Here is a 15,973-nt window from a genome sequence, read left to right as displayed (position 1 = left end):
ACAAAAACTACACAACTACTTTGGAAGAATTAAATAAATGTACATAAAATAAATTAATCTAAAGATAGCTTCATTTTAACAATAATAATGATTCCAACGTGCAGTACAATAACAACACTTGCTCATCCCAAGGCAGCTGAGAAAAGATAAGCTTCGGGGCTGAGAACAACAGATGCTAGATTTTTTTTTTATGAACGACTCAATGGCAACCTTGGGAAACTGTTGTCTCATTTTAAGGCGTTCTATTTGCAAGGACTCAACATTCTCTTAGCGATCGGCCACATGCTGGGAGAGCACTATACGAAGAAAGCACAACACTCTGCGACGCTGCCAGCTAATGCCCTTTCCACCCGTGTCGCTTAGCTGACGTGAATGAGACCACGTGTGCACAATCGACAGAACAAAGCTGTACGGAGGCCTAGGATTATTTCACTGCATAATGCGCAAGCAAAATCTTATTTTTTTTTAATCGGCAGGCAGGATAACCTTTATGAATATGAACAGGGTGCCCTTGGTTATTCCACGTCTGGCCGTGGCTGTCTCAGTCGACGTGCTACCGCTGTGCTAGTGAATGCGTGTCAGACACAAATGTCTCCCCCCCCCCCCCCTTCTCAAATTCTCTCAACTTCGCGTCTCCTCGCCCACAGCCTCAGAGCTGTGAGCAAGCGCTGGCGCCCTCCTGCGGGTCCATATGCCGGCCAGGTCCTTGGTTTCGATCCGCTGCTGGATGAGGGCCTCCGCACACCGTGGGGATCATCGGACCGAGCTTAAGTAGGGGTTGGCGAAGGTAGGTTGATTAGCGCAGGGAGCAAAGATGTGGGAGCAAAGACGTACAGTACAACAACAAACATTTCTGCACTGTCTGCTGCCATCCACCGCACAGCCCTGCAAACTCTACGACGCCCTGTTGTTTGTACACGGTGACCACCGAACGCAGCTCTGTGCACCCTCAACCCTGCTTAGCGCACTCTGGGCTATTTGGTCGGTGGACAAAAAATGGTGACAAGCGTCGGACTCAATTTATCTCGAACGCAATAGCATTGCCTCACTTGCGCCCTCCGAAAGCTCAGCGCCACGGAGTACTTTTCTACGTTCACCACACGCGCCGTGAGCGATGAACGGGGTCGTGTGGTTAACACCCAAGAGGGCCGGAGGCTGTGAACAAACAGCGTGTGTGAGCCGCACGTCACCAAGAATTTACATGATGGAATATAGGAATGATCCCTTGAAGATGTCAAGCCGTGTTGACGCTTAGCGGCGTGGCCGGGGTGACGGATCAGCACTGACCCCCGGTGCTGTAAGCGGAGGCCACACAACAAGTCGGGCAAAACGCGGCGGCGCACGCTACAGCGGAACAAATGCCTCCATGTGGGCTGCACAAGCTGCACACGCCCGCGCCCTGCGTACAAACAGACCCTCGCCGTGCACGGCACAAGGCAAAGTGATCTGCTGCTCAAATGAGCGTGGAGGCAATGGTGAACAACCCCTGTTCAAAACCCTGAGCCAGCGGTCATATTCCTATGGTTGGGGGTGAGCCTATCCGCAGGACAATGACTGTTGACTTCTCCATGGTGGGTAGAGCCACCCCCCGACCAGGAGTTGAACTCGCAAACTTCCGATTGTGCGCTGCTCGCTCTACGCGGAGCCACATTTGCCCGGTTAACACTTCCGAGCGTAAAAAAAAGCGTAGGCCATTGTGCGGAGGCATCAAGGTTCAAAATTGAAAAATAACACCCGCATAGGAATCATTGTCCCCCTCCTGAAAAAGAGTCTTGAGACTCGGCAAAGCTTTCCTGGGTACATAAGTGGAATCATTATTACCGTCATGGTGTGCGCACCTCGCACGATACATTCTGGTCACTCCCGTGCCGTTTGTTTTGGGCCGTGCAGCCATGCGGTATTCAACGCGACGTCTGACGTTTCATCCCGCGTGCCGGGAACTTTTGTGACAGCGGTGCAAAGACTTTTTATTTTTGACACACCAAAAACTCAATTTCAACTCCCGGCACGTGCAGCGAAACATCACATTTCACCGTGGCGCTGCTGTGCTGCAAAGTGCGACCGCTCACGCGTTGCGCGGTCACGCTCCAACCGTTGGTGTTTTGCAACCGGAGAGCGATTACGACGACACCAAAACACAGCCGTGATTGCGGGCGGCAGAATGAGTCGGCGATGCCATCGGCGGGCGTCAGGAAGCCCATTCCGCCGACACGCCGACTGCTAAAAACTCCATTCGCAAAAGGGATCGCAGTCATCTCCCGTTAGACGCAGCACGCACAGTAATTAAAATCGTAGTGATCGGACATGATGACAGTTAACGGCCCTTCACAAGAGTTTTAAATTAATTCTGATTTAATGAGCATTAAACCTGCGCTCCACTACACGATTACGAACAAAATATTATGTTTAAATTAAACTGCGCTCAACACGTACAATATTAACGTAGAGCCGTCGGCGTGGACGGCGAACGCCAGCACCGCCGAAATCTCGTGTGACGCCGTGAGCTCAAGAGCCACACGCCACGAGCCACACGCAGTGAGCCACACGCCGAGAGCCACGTGCAGTGAGCCACGCACAGTGAGCCACACGCCGCGTGCCACATGCCGAGAGCCCACGCGCCGAGAGCCACACGCCGCGTGCCACACGCCGAGAGCCAGCACTGAGAGCCACACGCAGTGAGCCACACACTGTGAGCCACACGCAGTGAGCCACACACTGTGAGCCACACGCAGTGAGCCACACACTGTGAGCCACACGGCAAGAGCCACATGTGGCGTCACACTGCACGCGACGATCACGGACTCGGGAGTTAACGTAACATCTCGTGCTTTACTCGAGCACAACTTTGCCATAAAAATAATAACGGTCCCCGGACTAAGCTCAGGTGATTAAAATACGCAGTACATAAGCAGACAACACGGCTCCTTCCCATATCTTTCCAGTAACACAAAAACTTCCCGGATATTTTCTATAAATTCCATCGGCCAGATATCCTTCTGGGGGTATACAATCTCTTCAGCAGTGGTTTCAATGCAAGCACACCCTGGATCGGTTTTGGCATTCAGTGTGTCATCGGCAGAGTCAGGCTCGCTTAAACCAAAGCGGGTGACCTGCCAGGTGTTTATAGGCAAGGGCCCTCTCTGTTAGATAGGGGTAGGTGATCTGTATGTATAAAAAAAAATGCAGGCGCGAAAAAAGTGGCATTGACTGGGATTCATTATTCATGAGCCGGTGTCAGGCCGCGGCGCGCGAGGGAGGGGCTGCCAGCCTCTCTGGGTGACGAGTGAAATGTTTTCCTGCAGGCCATCCGTCCGTCCTGGCCGCTCATTGCGATGCAGCCTGCGCGGCAGATCCGCGCCGTCACACACGCCACTCACCCACCCCCGGCTCTCGCCCGCACCCAGGAAATCGACATCGAGCCACAGGTTTAACCGTTTGTGCACCGGCCGCTCGGCTCAGCCTGGGGGCCTTCGCTTTGGAATTGGCCTTCACTTTGTTGCGCGTGCGCTCGCGCACCAAATAGTTGATCGCGCAAGGTGCGAGGCACTGGCCTTTGTTTGCCGCAGTCGTGCCAAAGTTTATCCCTGCTCAAATGAGAGAGTGGTGGTGGTGGTGCTCTTCTACATTGGTGTCCCCGAGACACTGGTGGAAAATACAAATTCCCTCACTGGGGTTGAGAGCCGTGGAGGCTGATGTTTGTGCGTGCGTACTATGCGCACGTTCCGTGTGTGCAAGTACAAACCGGCCGCGTGGCTCAGCGGTAGAGCGAGCAGCTCGCAATCGGAAGGTTGCGAGTTCAAATCTTGGTTGGGGGTTGACTCGGCCCATTATCCCTCTGGGGTCAATACAATAAGTGCCGAGATGAAAGTAGTGCCATTGGTGGTAGTGGTGGCAGTGCAAATGAAGGTGGTGGTGATGGTGGTGGAAGTAGTGGTATTGGTGGTGGTATTGTCGGTCATGTGGTGGTTGTGGTGGTTGTGGCGGCAGTAGCGGTATTGGTGCTGGTATTATTGGTGATGTGCACAGCTTCGTGATGTAATAACTGGGCCGTGGGTGCGGCAGCTGCCGGCCCCAGTTACCCCGCGCCCATCCGCGCTGTCAGCGGCACTCACCTCTCGGCGTAATCACACGACGCGTCCTAACCCAGCGTGACGGCGATGACGTACGACCACCATTACCGCAAAAATATCGCTCCAGCGACCCGCGTGACCCCGAGCGCGGGCCGCGCGCGTGAGCCCCCGTGCCTCCAGAAGGCCGCTCTCAGCCGGTAAATACAAACCCCGTCACGCCACTTACACGCCACGCACAGGGGAGCGCACGGGGCGCCCGCACCGAGTGACATTTCATTTGCGTTGACGCCGTGTTTTGTCGTCGCACGCTCCGAGACTAAAAAACAAATAAAACTCCCATGAAAGTAATTATTTGACACCGAGCCTCACCGAAGGTGACAAGAGGCGCGATAACGGCGGACGTCTACCGTGGGATAAAATCCCAACCGCTGCACAATCTGACACTGCTATGACTCATTTTACCAGTGTCCCTCGCGCATCTTGATATGCCGTCACTATTAGAAACACAGCCAGGCGGCCATTAATAACGACGGACGGAGATCTCGCTAACCGCCATAAATACGCATTTAAAACGGCGCAATTTACGACCGCTCACGACACAGGCTTCGACACGATCGATGGGCCGATGGGTGCGATTTGTAAAGTTGCGCGCACGTGCATATGACCCACGTGCATTGAATACAATTCACGTGCGCACGACCCAGGTGCATACGAACCACGTGCATTGCATACAATCCACGTGCATACGACCCAAGGCACGCGGCGCATTCCCGGGTGCTGCCGCTCTCGCGTTTGCAGAGGCCTCCCCTCTCCGGGGCTGCCTGCCATTCTGTCCCTCATCAAGTATTCATGTCCGAGGACGACCAGGAATTTATAGTGCATTGGAATTCACTTTAATTAAAATTTAACAAGCCTTCCCCTTTTTTACTGCCGCCGTGGATCACCGCAAATTCCCCGCAGCGCTGCTCTGATTCTGTCCCGCGCCTGTCTTTGATCCCGCGATAATTTATTTCGCTCCCCATGGAGTTCCAACTGGCTCTTGACTTGTTCATCACACCAGACGCTTCCATTTATCTCCTTAACCCTTCGCCGCCCGGCAGAAGGCGGCGCACGCTCCATCCCGGCTACACCGTGCCGTCGCCGTGTTTGCCTGTGGCCCACGTGCCACCGCGCGCTAATTGACTAATTAACGCGCGAAGGCCGTTAAGCCCGGGTCAGGATATTCTACGCGGATCAGCGGCGCGAGCTCCAACCCAAGACTCTCAGACGAGCTTTACCACTTCTCGGGCGTTCGACCCAATGCATGGATAAGAATGCAGATTCACGTCAGTATTAAACAAAGAAACATCGCGGATTTAAAATATATTCGACACTGTATCTGAGACGCAATAGAAACACTGCAGCAGGCATTGCCACCTCTACTTCTGCAAGGAATTACCGCATTAACACTGCGACTTCCATCTTCTTGCAGGTACCAACGCCTTTGCGAGTATCAAAGCTGCCAGCTGATGCACTGCCAATACACGCCCCCCCCTTGCGCATTCCCCTGCCACTTCACACGTGCATTTGGCAAGCCAGCGCCGCGTACCCGAACCTCCGTGTAATCTGGTTTCAGAAATGTTGCTTTCTTCAAATGTTCGGGTACACAATCCCTGTCCGTGTCAGCTCTTCACCCGATTCCCAGAAACGGACGCTTTGTTTACACCGGCGGCAATCGTGGTACCTCCAGTCGACGTCAGACTCTCCCCGCAGCCCAACGGCTTGCACTCACCGCTGTGACGCCTTTGTGCCGCTTCAGGGTGTGATGTGGATTTGCGGGTGCCCTCCGCAGTACACGAGGGGTTACGAAGGGCTTTAGTTCCGACACTAAAGCTTTTTTTACATCACATATCATACAGGTTTGTCTCGAACTAGAAACCACATCGAACAGAGGATCCTTGACAATGAACATCCGACAGTTTACCAGCGTTGGCTTGAGCAAGCCTGACTCTGCTGATGAGATGCTGAATTTCAAATCGAAACCGGTCCAGAGTTTTGCAGGTATTGAACCAATGCTGCTGCAATGTAGCACTCCCAGGAGGCTGTGTGGTCGATGGGTTGTGTAAAGAATACTCGCATTGTTTACATGGAGGGATGGGTCTGGGAAGGAGGCATCTTGTCTGCCTTGTTATTCTAGGACCGAGGGTTTCCAGGATTGAGCACCTTGAGCCTCTGGCAGTCCAAGGGAACGTCATCAAAAGCACGTGCACTCATTTCCACTTTGAGACGCAGTTGCTGAGCACAGGCACGATGGCCCCAAAACGTCAAGCGACCAGAAACAAACAGGACCGTCAGGGCTGCAAAAGATAAGAGTGTAACGCGTTTCCTGAATTGAGCAGGATTATTATAGGAACTTGGGAACTGGAATTCCATAGTGGAGCGGTGCAAATAGAGAAGTGAGGTGACCTGCAGTGTGGTGAGTGGGTGGCTGAGCTTTTGTTTGGCCGGATAGAAGGGGCTAAACGGCCACGGCACGGGCTAGAGATGAGATAGAGCGATGTGGTACAGAAGGACGTGGAGCTGAGTGGACTTGCCGATGACTGGTACTAGCGGTGTCAAGATTGGCCTCTGCTGAGGAGGCTCGTGAAGGACGCTACTGGGCAGTTGGAGGCAGTCGCCCTCCAGCAACAACGGAGGGCAGAGGAGCGACGCTCACAACAATGAGTGGAACGCGGGGCGGCTAAAACACAGCAAGGTGGTGCATCGGCCTGTCATCTCAAGTCAATCGACGCATGGCACCTGGATCTGTCCCATAACCTCCTGCCAGCAGGCGTTCGACACTTCACGTGGCCTTAACATGCACATAGCCTGGTACAAGCGCCGTGGTAACGTCACTGCCACTTAGTGGCGAATGGCGGTTGTTGTTGTTGTGACCTCCAGTGTGGTGAGAGGGTAGGTGAGTGAGGGGAGTTGTTGTGCCCTGCGGCGTGGTGAGTGAACACAGTATGGATGAGACAAGACAGTGAGTGTCTGGTCGACCGAGTCCTCAACATGGGTGGAGGAATCAACCAGGTTCACGGGGTACGTAACCATGGCAGTAGCGATAGAAGAGTTACAAGGAGGCGACTGACTGCTGGCGAGAGAGCGAGTGGACTGGAGCAGACGGTCGGTCACCCTGGCTGCTGACAGGCGATCTGTCGGGCCGCCGGAGCAGTGCGGCAATGAGCCCGCAGCAACTTCTCCAGCCTCCCGAGAATTCTACGACTCAAATGAAGTTATCCTGCGGTGCAATTTCGCATTGGAAAGTATTTAATTGATCGCAATTAAAAATACCTAAGTTTAGTACATTAGGGCAATCTTAAAGAGATATAATTTGAAGCACTTTTGAATGTCGTATAGTTGTGATTGACAGAAATGTATAATGCCTATCAGTGATGAAATTTTTGGTAATTATCATTAAATTGTAGGTGATTATTTTTGACAGAAAAAATTGGCACACTGCCATTTAGGCTTAAGGCCCTTTGCATGGCGGAGCCTGTTCCCGCATTAAATGTTAATTTTTAAAAAATACATTCACACAGCCCTCCTGTTACATTAAGACGATTTTGATGAGCACATTTTATGGAATAGTTCAGGGAAAAGAGACCTTTAGCGATATTTTCCCTTCGCTAACCAAATAAATAATCATACAAAATGCTAATTTCCCAATTTCGTCCCTCTGCCTAAAAAACAAAAGTACTTATGGGAGTTAATTTTTCAGTAGCATTGGTTTAATACACGCAAACTGTGGACTGGGTTCGACATTCAGCGGTTCAAAATGTGCGCGTGCTAAACCAATGCAATTGAAAAAAAATCACTCCCAGAAGGCTGTGTGGCTGATGGGACATTTTATTTTGTTGTATGTTTTATTTGGAGATACAGATATGTAAATTAGGCACAGTCTGCTTAGTTATTCTCTGACTCATATTCTCCACAATGACGCAAATTGTTAATTTGGTTTCTCTTAGCGATGTCAATAAATGTGAACCAAGTGGAAATCACTTCAAAACTGCATATTGTAGCGTCATGAAGTTCAACACAAATTCCACCAGATCTTGGCACAAACAAACATGCCAATTCCTCGACTGCCTGGGGTCAAACCCAGGCTGCAGATGAGTGGGCAACCCTAGGCCCCAGGTGGCACAGGCCTCCAGAAGCCTCGCACACAGCTCGGCGATCGGTCCAGCCTGGCAGGCTCAGCCGGTGACCATGGCAACGCTTGGTTCACTGTACGTGTTACTATAACAAGTAACAGGGACATTAGTACGTGAGCCGGAGTAGCTGAGCAGGTGAGATGGACGGGTCTAATCGCCTTAATCGGTCTGGGAAACCGCCTCTCCGCGCGTCTCATCGAGCTGCCGCGCCACCTCATTTGCAGCCGACGGCTCGCGGAGAACACAGATAGCGCGGCCCGGATAACGGATCCGACAACCGAACACAAGTAAGACGGCCGTGTGTCATTTACTTGGGAAAACAGCGCCCCGCTCAGAGGGGTGCAGCTGCACCGTACGGCACGGAAATGACGTGTAGCTTCCTTTAATGTAAATAGATATAACGAATAAAACACTGAGAGTAACGTACTAATTAAATTGTGTAATTTTATAAGTGTTAAAATTAGGTTATTACTCACCATCCCTTCGGTCTGTGTACAATCGTTTTGTCACGATTGGATTGATTAGGATGACACATTTAATGGAATAAAGGAGGCAGAATAACCCCACACGTATAATGATGTTTATGAGAACAAAAAAGTTTGTCTGCTACTGTTTTCCTGCAATTGTGGGAATCGTACAACCCATTCCTGGTAATTGTTTACATTGAATTCTTGTTATGCTTCCAACGTTAAAGTGACTTCCTGTTCCACGTTCCTGTGGCGGGCAGGGGGGGCCACAAGTTTAGCCACAGGACAACAACCACCGTTAATTTCCAAAAAGGCAGTACATATTTTATCGACCCCAGCAGGATGATGGGCGAGTCCACCCTCTCACAGCCTTCCTCTGATTGCGAGCCGCTCCACTGCCGAGCCTGCCGGCCGGTTTGCATCGAGGCTATAAACGTTCTACTTCTCTCACTCGCACTGCTTTCATGTTGGGTGGGCTCTGTCCCGTTTCTGTCGAGCAGTCAACGACCCCTGCTGTCCCAGACGAACGCGAGCACCGGCGCCCTCACCGTCATGGTGGCACAAGCGCTCATGCGTCTTCTCGCAGGGATGCCCGGAAGAGAGGAGAGGGGGGCGGAGGGCAAAATGGGACATTTGCCCCGGCCCTCACACAAAAGAGGGCCTCACAACGAGCCTGCGCTTTTTTTTTCCTTCCACGAAAAAAAACAAGGGCGCCCCACCACGTGGCGCTCTGCTCCGGGCCTCGAGCACCGGGCCTCCAGGTGCCTCTGGGCGGCCACGTCTTCTTGTGCCGCCCGACAGCATGCTCTCGCGCACACACACACGTCGCCAGCTGCTGCTGCTGCGTGGGTGCAATGGGCTTAGCGTGCATAACACCGTACTCACCCGGTCATCGATGTCACTCTCGCTGTCGCACTGCAACAGAAGAACAAAGGAAAGTAATTTAGTGAAACGTGTGGACGTTTGATTTCCTAATGTACAGAAATTCTATGCATGTTAAATTAGCGAGCAGCGATTTATCTGCAGGCCCATAAATCCTGGGCTGCCCTGCACACCGCGAGCGGCGATTGGCGGCCGTGCAGCCGTCGCTTAGCAGATCCAAACGAACCTCGGGAGCGGCATTGGAGTTGGCGCTTCAGCGCAAAGGGACGCCAAAGAGAAGCAGCGACGCCACGTTTGTTAACAACGCAGACGTGGCAAAAAAACATTGAGAGAATTCACATTGTGAAAGGCAGATTGACGTTGAAGCTGGTTACCAATGCAAGTAACTTGCATAATACATCACAGGGCAAATCTTTGTCCTTTAAAAACACGATGTCGATGTTCTCAAAGCGATGCATCGTGAGAGGCGACGCGTCCGAGTGTCACTCGCAGCGAGTTCCTGCCTCTGGCTCAGGTGCACCAGAGGCAGAGCTGGGCTTGCTGGCCCTCCTCGCCCTCCTCGCCCACCCCTTTCACAGAACAGGCATCAACATCCCACAAGTTCCAAACAGCTCAAACGAAGACACCGAGGTGGTGCTCATCTACCATTTATAGCCCTAAAGGCAGTGGTGGACATTCCATATTCCTATGACAAGGACATGGTCTATCCATAGGACAGCCATCATTGACTTCGCCACAAAAGTGGTGCTCAGTTCATTGACCCTGGAGGAAGGGACGATGGGCGACCCCGAACCAGGAGTTGAACTCGCGACCTCCGGATTGTGAGCCGCTCGCTCTACAGCTGAGTCACCACCTGGGCCGGTTGTAAGGGAAATTTAAACACCATTGAAGAATTACACCACGGCAGTGTTTATAAAATTACGTTTTTAATTTACGTCTATGCACACATTTACATTTTAATCTAAAAGTCTGCCGCTAATACAAACCGTGTTTACATCATAAAGAGTGTGATTTTTTTCTTCTCACGGTGCTACAAGAGATGACACAGATACGAGAGAGGGCCCGCGGCCAGATACAAGCGGGGGAAGTGTGAAGGACCCCTTTAAGGCTTGCACATGCAAGCCTGGCTCTCGACAGCCCCGTCTCCACGGCGCATATTAAGTGTGGAGCACAGAGACGTACAGTGCGGGAGCCTGAGCACCACTGTCCTGCAGCAATATAGAAAGAGCAGCACTCAGGCAAATGGCAAATCAGCACCCATCACCGCAGCCCCATTCCATAAATCAAAGGCAAATATCACATTTTAATGCCTTTCTGAATGTGAAATGGGTGCTGAAATCATGCGAGAATTGCACATGAATATTTAATGCGGGGCCCGCTAGCTCACGAGAACGGGGCAAATGAAGGTGCTGATGGATGAATTCGCGGTAAGTAATTTCTACACGTGTGCCGCGTGTTATTTCGCATGCCAAGTTCACTCACAAACGCCAGGCTGTGAATTATTTTTCGCAGCAATTCCCAGACCTAATTTTCACCCATGAATATTTTATAAAACGTCAGGGGCGATTTGAGGAGCTGCAGGCTACATTACAATTTCTGACAAGTTTTTCTGGCACCATTTGATGCGCTCTCCTCCGGCAAGCCAGAAGCCCTCTCTTCCTCCCCTCGACCGACGGCATAAATCGACCCGCCCCCTCCGTGCCGCCAAGGCCCACGCTGGGCCTTTAATGTGATTACTAATGAGCCAGTAAATGTCAGAGCGAGGCTGCTCGCAGTCACTGAATGTCGCCCTAACCAGCGCGCCACCCACGTACCGCGCGCGGTGGCGGCGGTGGTGGCGGCGGCGGCATGTGTCTCACCGCCATCTTACCATCTCTTGCCTCCTCTGCCAGGCTGAGATATTTTTTTTGCCAAATGCCAAACGTGCGCTTTGATTTATATATATATATTTTTTTCAAATGCCACCCATTTTCGCATTTCTTGCTAGTTATCTGACATTTTTAAAATAATCCTTCGCAATTGAAGCGGTAGGAAAATCCATCCACGCATCGGTCGCCGTGTGTTCGCTCTCCGCCGCGGAGCGTGCGGGCGCTGGAAGCGGCATCGCTTGCGGGGGCGTCGCGGATCACAATTACAGGGTGATAATTGCGACGGTGACGCAGGAACGCGTGTTGCAAAATACGAGGCCAGCCCAAAAAAAACAAACAAACACTTGATCAATGCAGGGGCCAACACAAGCTGCGGAAAATATACACGAGCCTCGGAGTCAAACATTTTTTATCACCCCATTAACTCTCTGGGGGGAAGTCAACAGTGGTTGTCCGATGGAGAGACTCGACCCTGCCATGGGAATGTGGAATTTCCCATCACTGGCTCAGGGTTGCAAACAGATGCGCACCGCCTCGGTGCAAGTTTGAGCCGGAAATCACCGACTTTTTTGTTTTTAAACCTCGGTCCAAGTCGGTATTAATAGTACCTCCGCTGTAACCAAAGGGCTTTAGTTACCGATAGCAACTTGGGTTGCAACTGGAATTTGGCGCTCTATTTATTTAGTGACCCTCTGCACCCCGGCGCACTCGTTCCAGCCGACGTGAATACCCAGGCGTGAAACGTGAGCGCCAGCGAGCGCACGCACATCTCTCGGTGCGCGCCACGCACCCAGCAGAGCACCGGGCTGGCGCCCCGTGCAATGCGGCCGTCATGTTCTGTCAACAAAGAATGGCAAAACCGCGATGCGCACGCGCCAGCATTGCGAGCCACGATGGAGAGCTTAGCTCTGTCTGTCCCTGACGCGGCCACTGCGCCCCTTCGTTACGTACGCCGGCGCTCGCTTCAGAACCGCTAATTCCTCAGCTGACAGAAAGAGAATGTACGCGACCTCGCTCCCGTGCATTCGACTCAGTTTGTCACCGGTAATTCCCTGCCTTTGTTCAGCTTTATGGACGAACTGGCCTGGAAACCGTCCGCCAGGACCCTGTTCTGTTCTGATTAAAATGAAATGGGCTCTGGCAGGATCCGCAGCATGACGGGGCTATTCAACTGCAGCCCCCGTGAGATCGAGAGACAAGGCAAGTCCTGATCAAGGTATAAAGCAACACAGCCTTCAGTAGTAATGTACGATAATCATGAGTGTCGTGGTGAAGAATACAACGAAATAGATGAGCAGACAAGACGAAACTCCGTCACCTCTCTGTCCCTCCACAAAAACTAAAAGTATTTGACACTTTCCATCAGCCGCACGGCCATCTGGGAGGGCATACAAATTTCAGCTTCATTGGTTTAACACAAGCCAAACTCTGAAACGGTTTTGACATTCACTGTCCCATCAGCAGTCAGACCTGCTTGAACGGATGCTGGTGAACTGCCAGATGTGTATAGGCAACGACTCGATGGTCGATACGAGTCCTAGTTCAGCGCAAAACGCCGTGACACGCAAAAACAATTAATCACGAGAAGAAACGCAGATCGTCATCACATCAGTCCTGTCCTCAACCAAGTGACAGCCACAGTCACCATTATCCCCAACCATGGTTAATCCACTGCTGAATGAAGACCTCACCAAATCGCCACCACCAGAGTTGCTGTAGACAAAATAATGGAACGGATGCTGCGACTGCCGGAGTTGTAGCTCAAACGCCAACACTCGCAGTCCTATCTCGTTGTTGCAAACCCCACCAGCACCCAGGCTCAGCTGCTCACGTACAGAGGAAGGGAAGGTGCAACTCTCATCCGCGCTTCCTGCACGCGTGCCATCTGACCACCACGTGGCACGCACAATGCTCTCAGCCTTATCGTCATGTACAGAAAACGCTGGATATCAATTCAATCTTTTCCGGAGCTCCGTCGCTTTCATATATTTCTTAAAAACCTCAGAACCTAGACACAGTCCTGATATGAACGAAAATGTATGGCAACCTGCGTCCACCCCCGGCTGCCCTGGCCCTCCTGGAGAAAATAACCCAGCGGGATAGTTGCCACGAGACGTGTGCCCCGGGCTCTCTCCAGGACAAGGACGAGAGGGGAGATTCCTGAACCCCGCGCTCAGCGTGAGGGTCAGGCGGGAGACAGCCCACCGACAGCGCCGCCATCGTGAGCGGCCGTGACCTCCAGCAAGACCCGAGTTCCGCTGCGGTTTGAAACCGCAGCCCAAACTAATTGCGGCCCGTCCTGGAAAACTCTGCTCAGACGAGCGTGGTGGAAAGAGAAATGAACGGTTACATACCCAAATGGGTATTTATGTGTAAGTGAAATACGTTGTACCTTGAAGACAAAATGTTCACTGGCGCTGTTGTGGAGAGTACACGCAACAACAAAATAAACGAGGAGACAATAAGCCCCCTCATGCACACCATTATCTATCCCTCTGTATAATAAATCAAGGCTTTTTTTTACACATCCAATTCGCCGAATGGCCTTTTTGAGAGTCTGCATCTTATCAGTAGCATTGGTTCGTCACAAGCAAAACTCTGGACCAGTTTTGACATTTAGTGTCTCATCAGCAGACACAGGCTTGCATGAACAAATATTGGCGAACAGCCAGATGTTTACAGTGATGTGAGGCAAGCGTATCGTCTGCGAATACATGATTTTGTTATATTCTCCACCACGCCACGAATTACTGTCTTGTGTTGTCTATTTACATAATTTTGCAAAGAACTAGGACCTCTCAACATCTATTCAATTAAATAAAATCGTGTTAACGCTCACCTATTACAATTTTGACGGTGCTGTTTTTGCTGGCCACTTCACGTCCTGGGCCTTTGGGTCTATGCTCGGCAGGCATACGAGTGGCTAACCCGTCCCCATTCACGGAAGAGCATCGCCAAAAATACGAACCGGCAAGATGTGTTGGGCATTTTGACTACGCACGTTTCCCAACGCACGTACAAACGGACCAAACGTTTCTGCAACCCAGCAACTACCGCCGCCGCCGCCGCCGTCGTGATGAATGCCTGACAAAAGGACAAGCGGTCAAGTGGCAGGACAGAAAATCAGTAACGCTCTGCATCACCAGCTACGCGCAAGATAAGCGGCCCCTAGTTCTATCGATCCCGCACATTTCCTTGGCGAGACAGTTGGAATTGTTGACACGGGAGACTTCATTTAGACCGACTGCCTCTCAATATACCGACTGCCGCAACACGAGCAGTCCGGAACCGCCACGGATCCGTATTGGTTCCACGAAGCACCAGCTCATTGTCCTGGTGGGTTCATGAAGCCTTCCGCTTTACTGCGTGGCGAGGGTGTCGTGGGTTAGCCTGACAACGCACACAGCACAAGGCCGGTGCCCGCTCTTTACAGCACTCACTGCCGCAACGATTCCCCGCGACAGAAATCAGGTTCATCGCACCGACTCGGGATCGTGAATGTACTCAACAGGCAACCGTTCCGTTTTAACTATCCAGTTTGTATTGTTTCTTGTTCGTTCTCTCTTGTCTGTGCTGTCTCTTCCAGCCCATTAGCCTTACATTTGCATACGTTATAATGAGTTGATTGCCACATGAACAATTAGACATGTGCATCGCGAGCGTCATACTTGGTGTTAATTGCCGAATAGCTGCGTCGTCACAAGCCGAGTGATCGCCTTCAACCGGAACGCCAATGCTCTCCTGCTCACGCCGGCACTGACACACTGGTGCTCACCTCCACATTACAGCCCCGAGCCAGTGGTGGAAATCCCACATTCCTATGGCGGGGGTGAGTCTATCCATAGGACAACCGCTGTTCCCTTCCCTGCGAGAGATGGCTGACCCTGGAGAGATGGTGGGTCACCCTCCCAACCGGCAGGATGTGCCCAGGCGCTCGAGACGGGCGCCGTCCTCACCGAGCTCGTGGCTGACCTGTCGCCACCGCAATTCACCCCGAGTCTCACCATACGGGCGCCTATCCTTAATCTCCCAAATCCATTTAGTGATTTTCTCACGCGAGCTAAATACGGCGATGCGCGCGAGGCCGTGCGGCGTGCATGGCAAGCCGGGCGCTATTTAAGGCTGCAGCCCAGCCCAGGGTGCGCACGCAGACCGCCATTACCCAGAAATGTTCCACAAGGCACGGATCTAATTAAACGAATGTAGGTGTTAAATTGCCTTCAGAGAAGTTAATTACCAAGAATGATTGCTCGTGATTCTGGGTTGGAGGGAACTGCGGCCTCCAATGGTCTCGAGCCCAACACAGTAATTAAAGCGCATTTAATTTTTATAAGGCCAGCGTAGGAGTAATTACACGGATTACGACCGACCACGCCACCTAGCACTGAGACATTGCTATCCCCACTTTTTGTCAGGATAGAGAAATTACTACATATGACTTTATAATCACAATTAATGTACCGCTGAAAAACATCGCAGTAGCTACCTGAGTTATGGGGCCTGCCACGCGATAC

At 51.8% G+C, this 15,973-nt stretch overlaps 1 protein-coding gene across 1 annotated transcript in view; it reads right to left on the bottom strand.

Moving 5' to 3' along the window:
* LOC133348768 (autism susceptibility gene 2 protein homolog) overlaps positions 1-15,973 on the bottom strand; it is a 269,387-nt gene that overhangs the window by 103,158 nt on the left and 150,256 nt on the right. The window contains 1 exon segment of the mRNA XM_061561755.1: positions 9,595-9,624. Within this exon segment, the coding sequence (XP_061417739.1) occupies positions 9,595-9,624 (30 nt within the window).

The sequence above is a fragment of the Lethenteron reissneri genome, chromosome 28 (assembly GCF_015708825.2).
Source record: "Lethenteron reissneri isolate LAM-NWPU_2019-01 chromosome 28, ASM1570882v1, whole genome shotgun sequence".
NCBI lineage: Eukaryota > Metazoa > Chordata > Hyperoartia > Petromyzontiformes > Petromyzontidae > Lethenteron > Lethenteron reissneri.
Note: the sequence above shows the minus strand (reverse complement) of the source record. Positions and strands in the feature narration are given on the sequence as shown.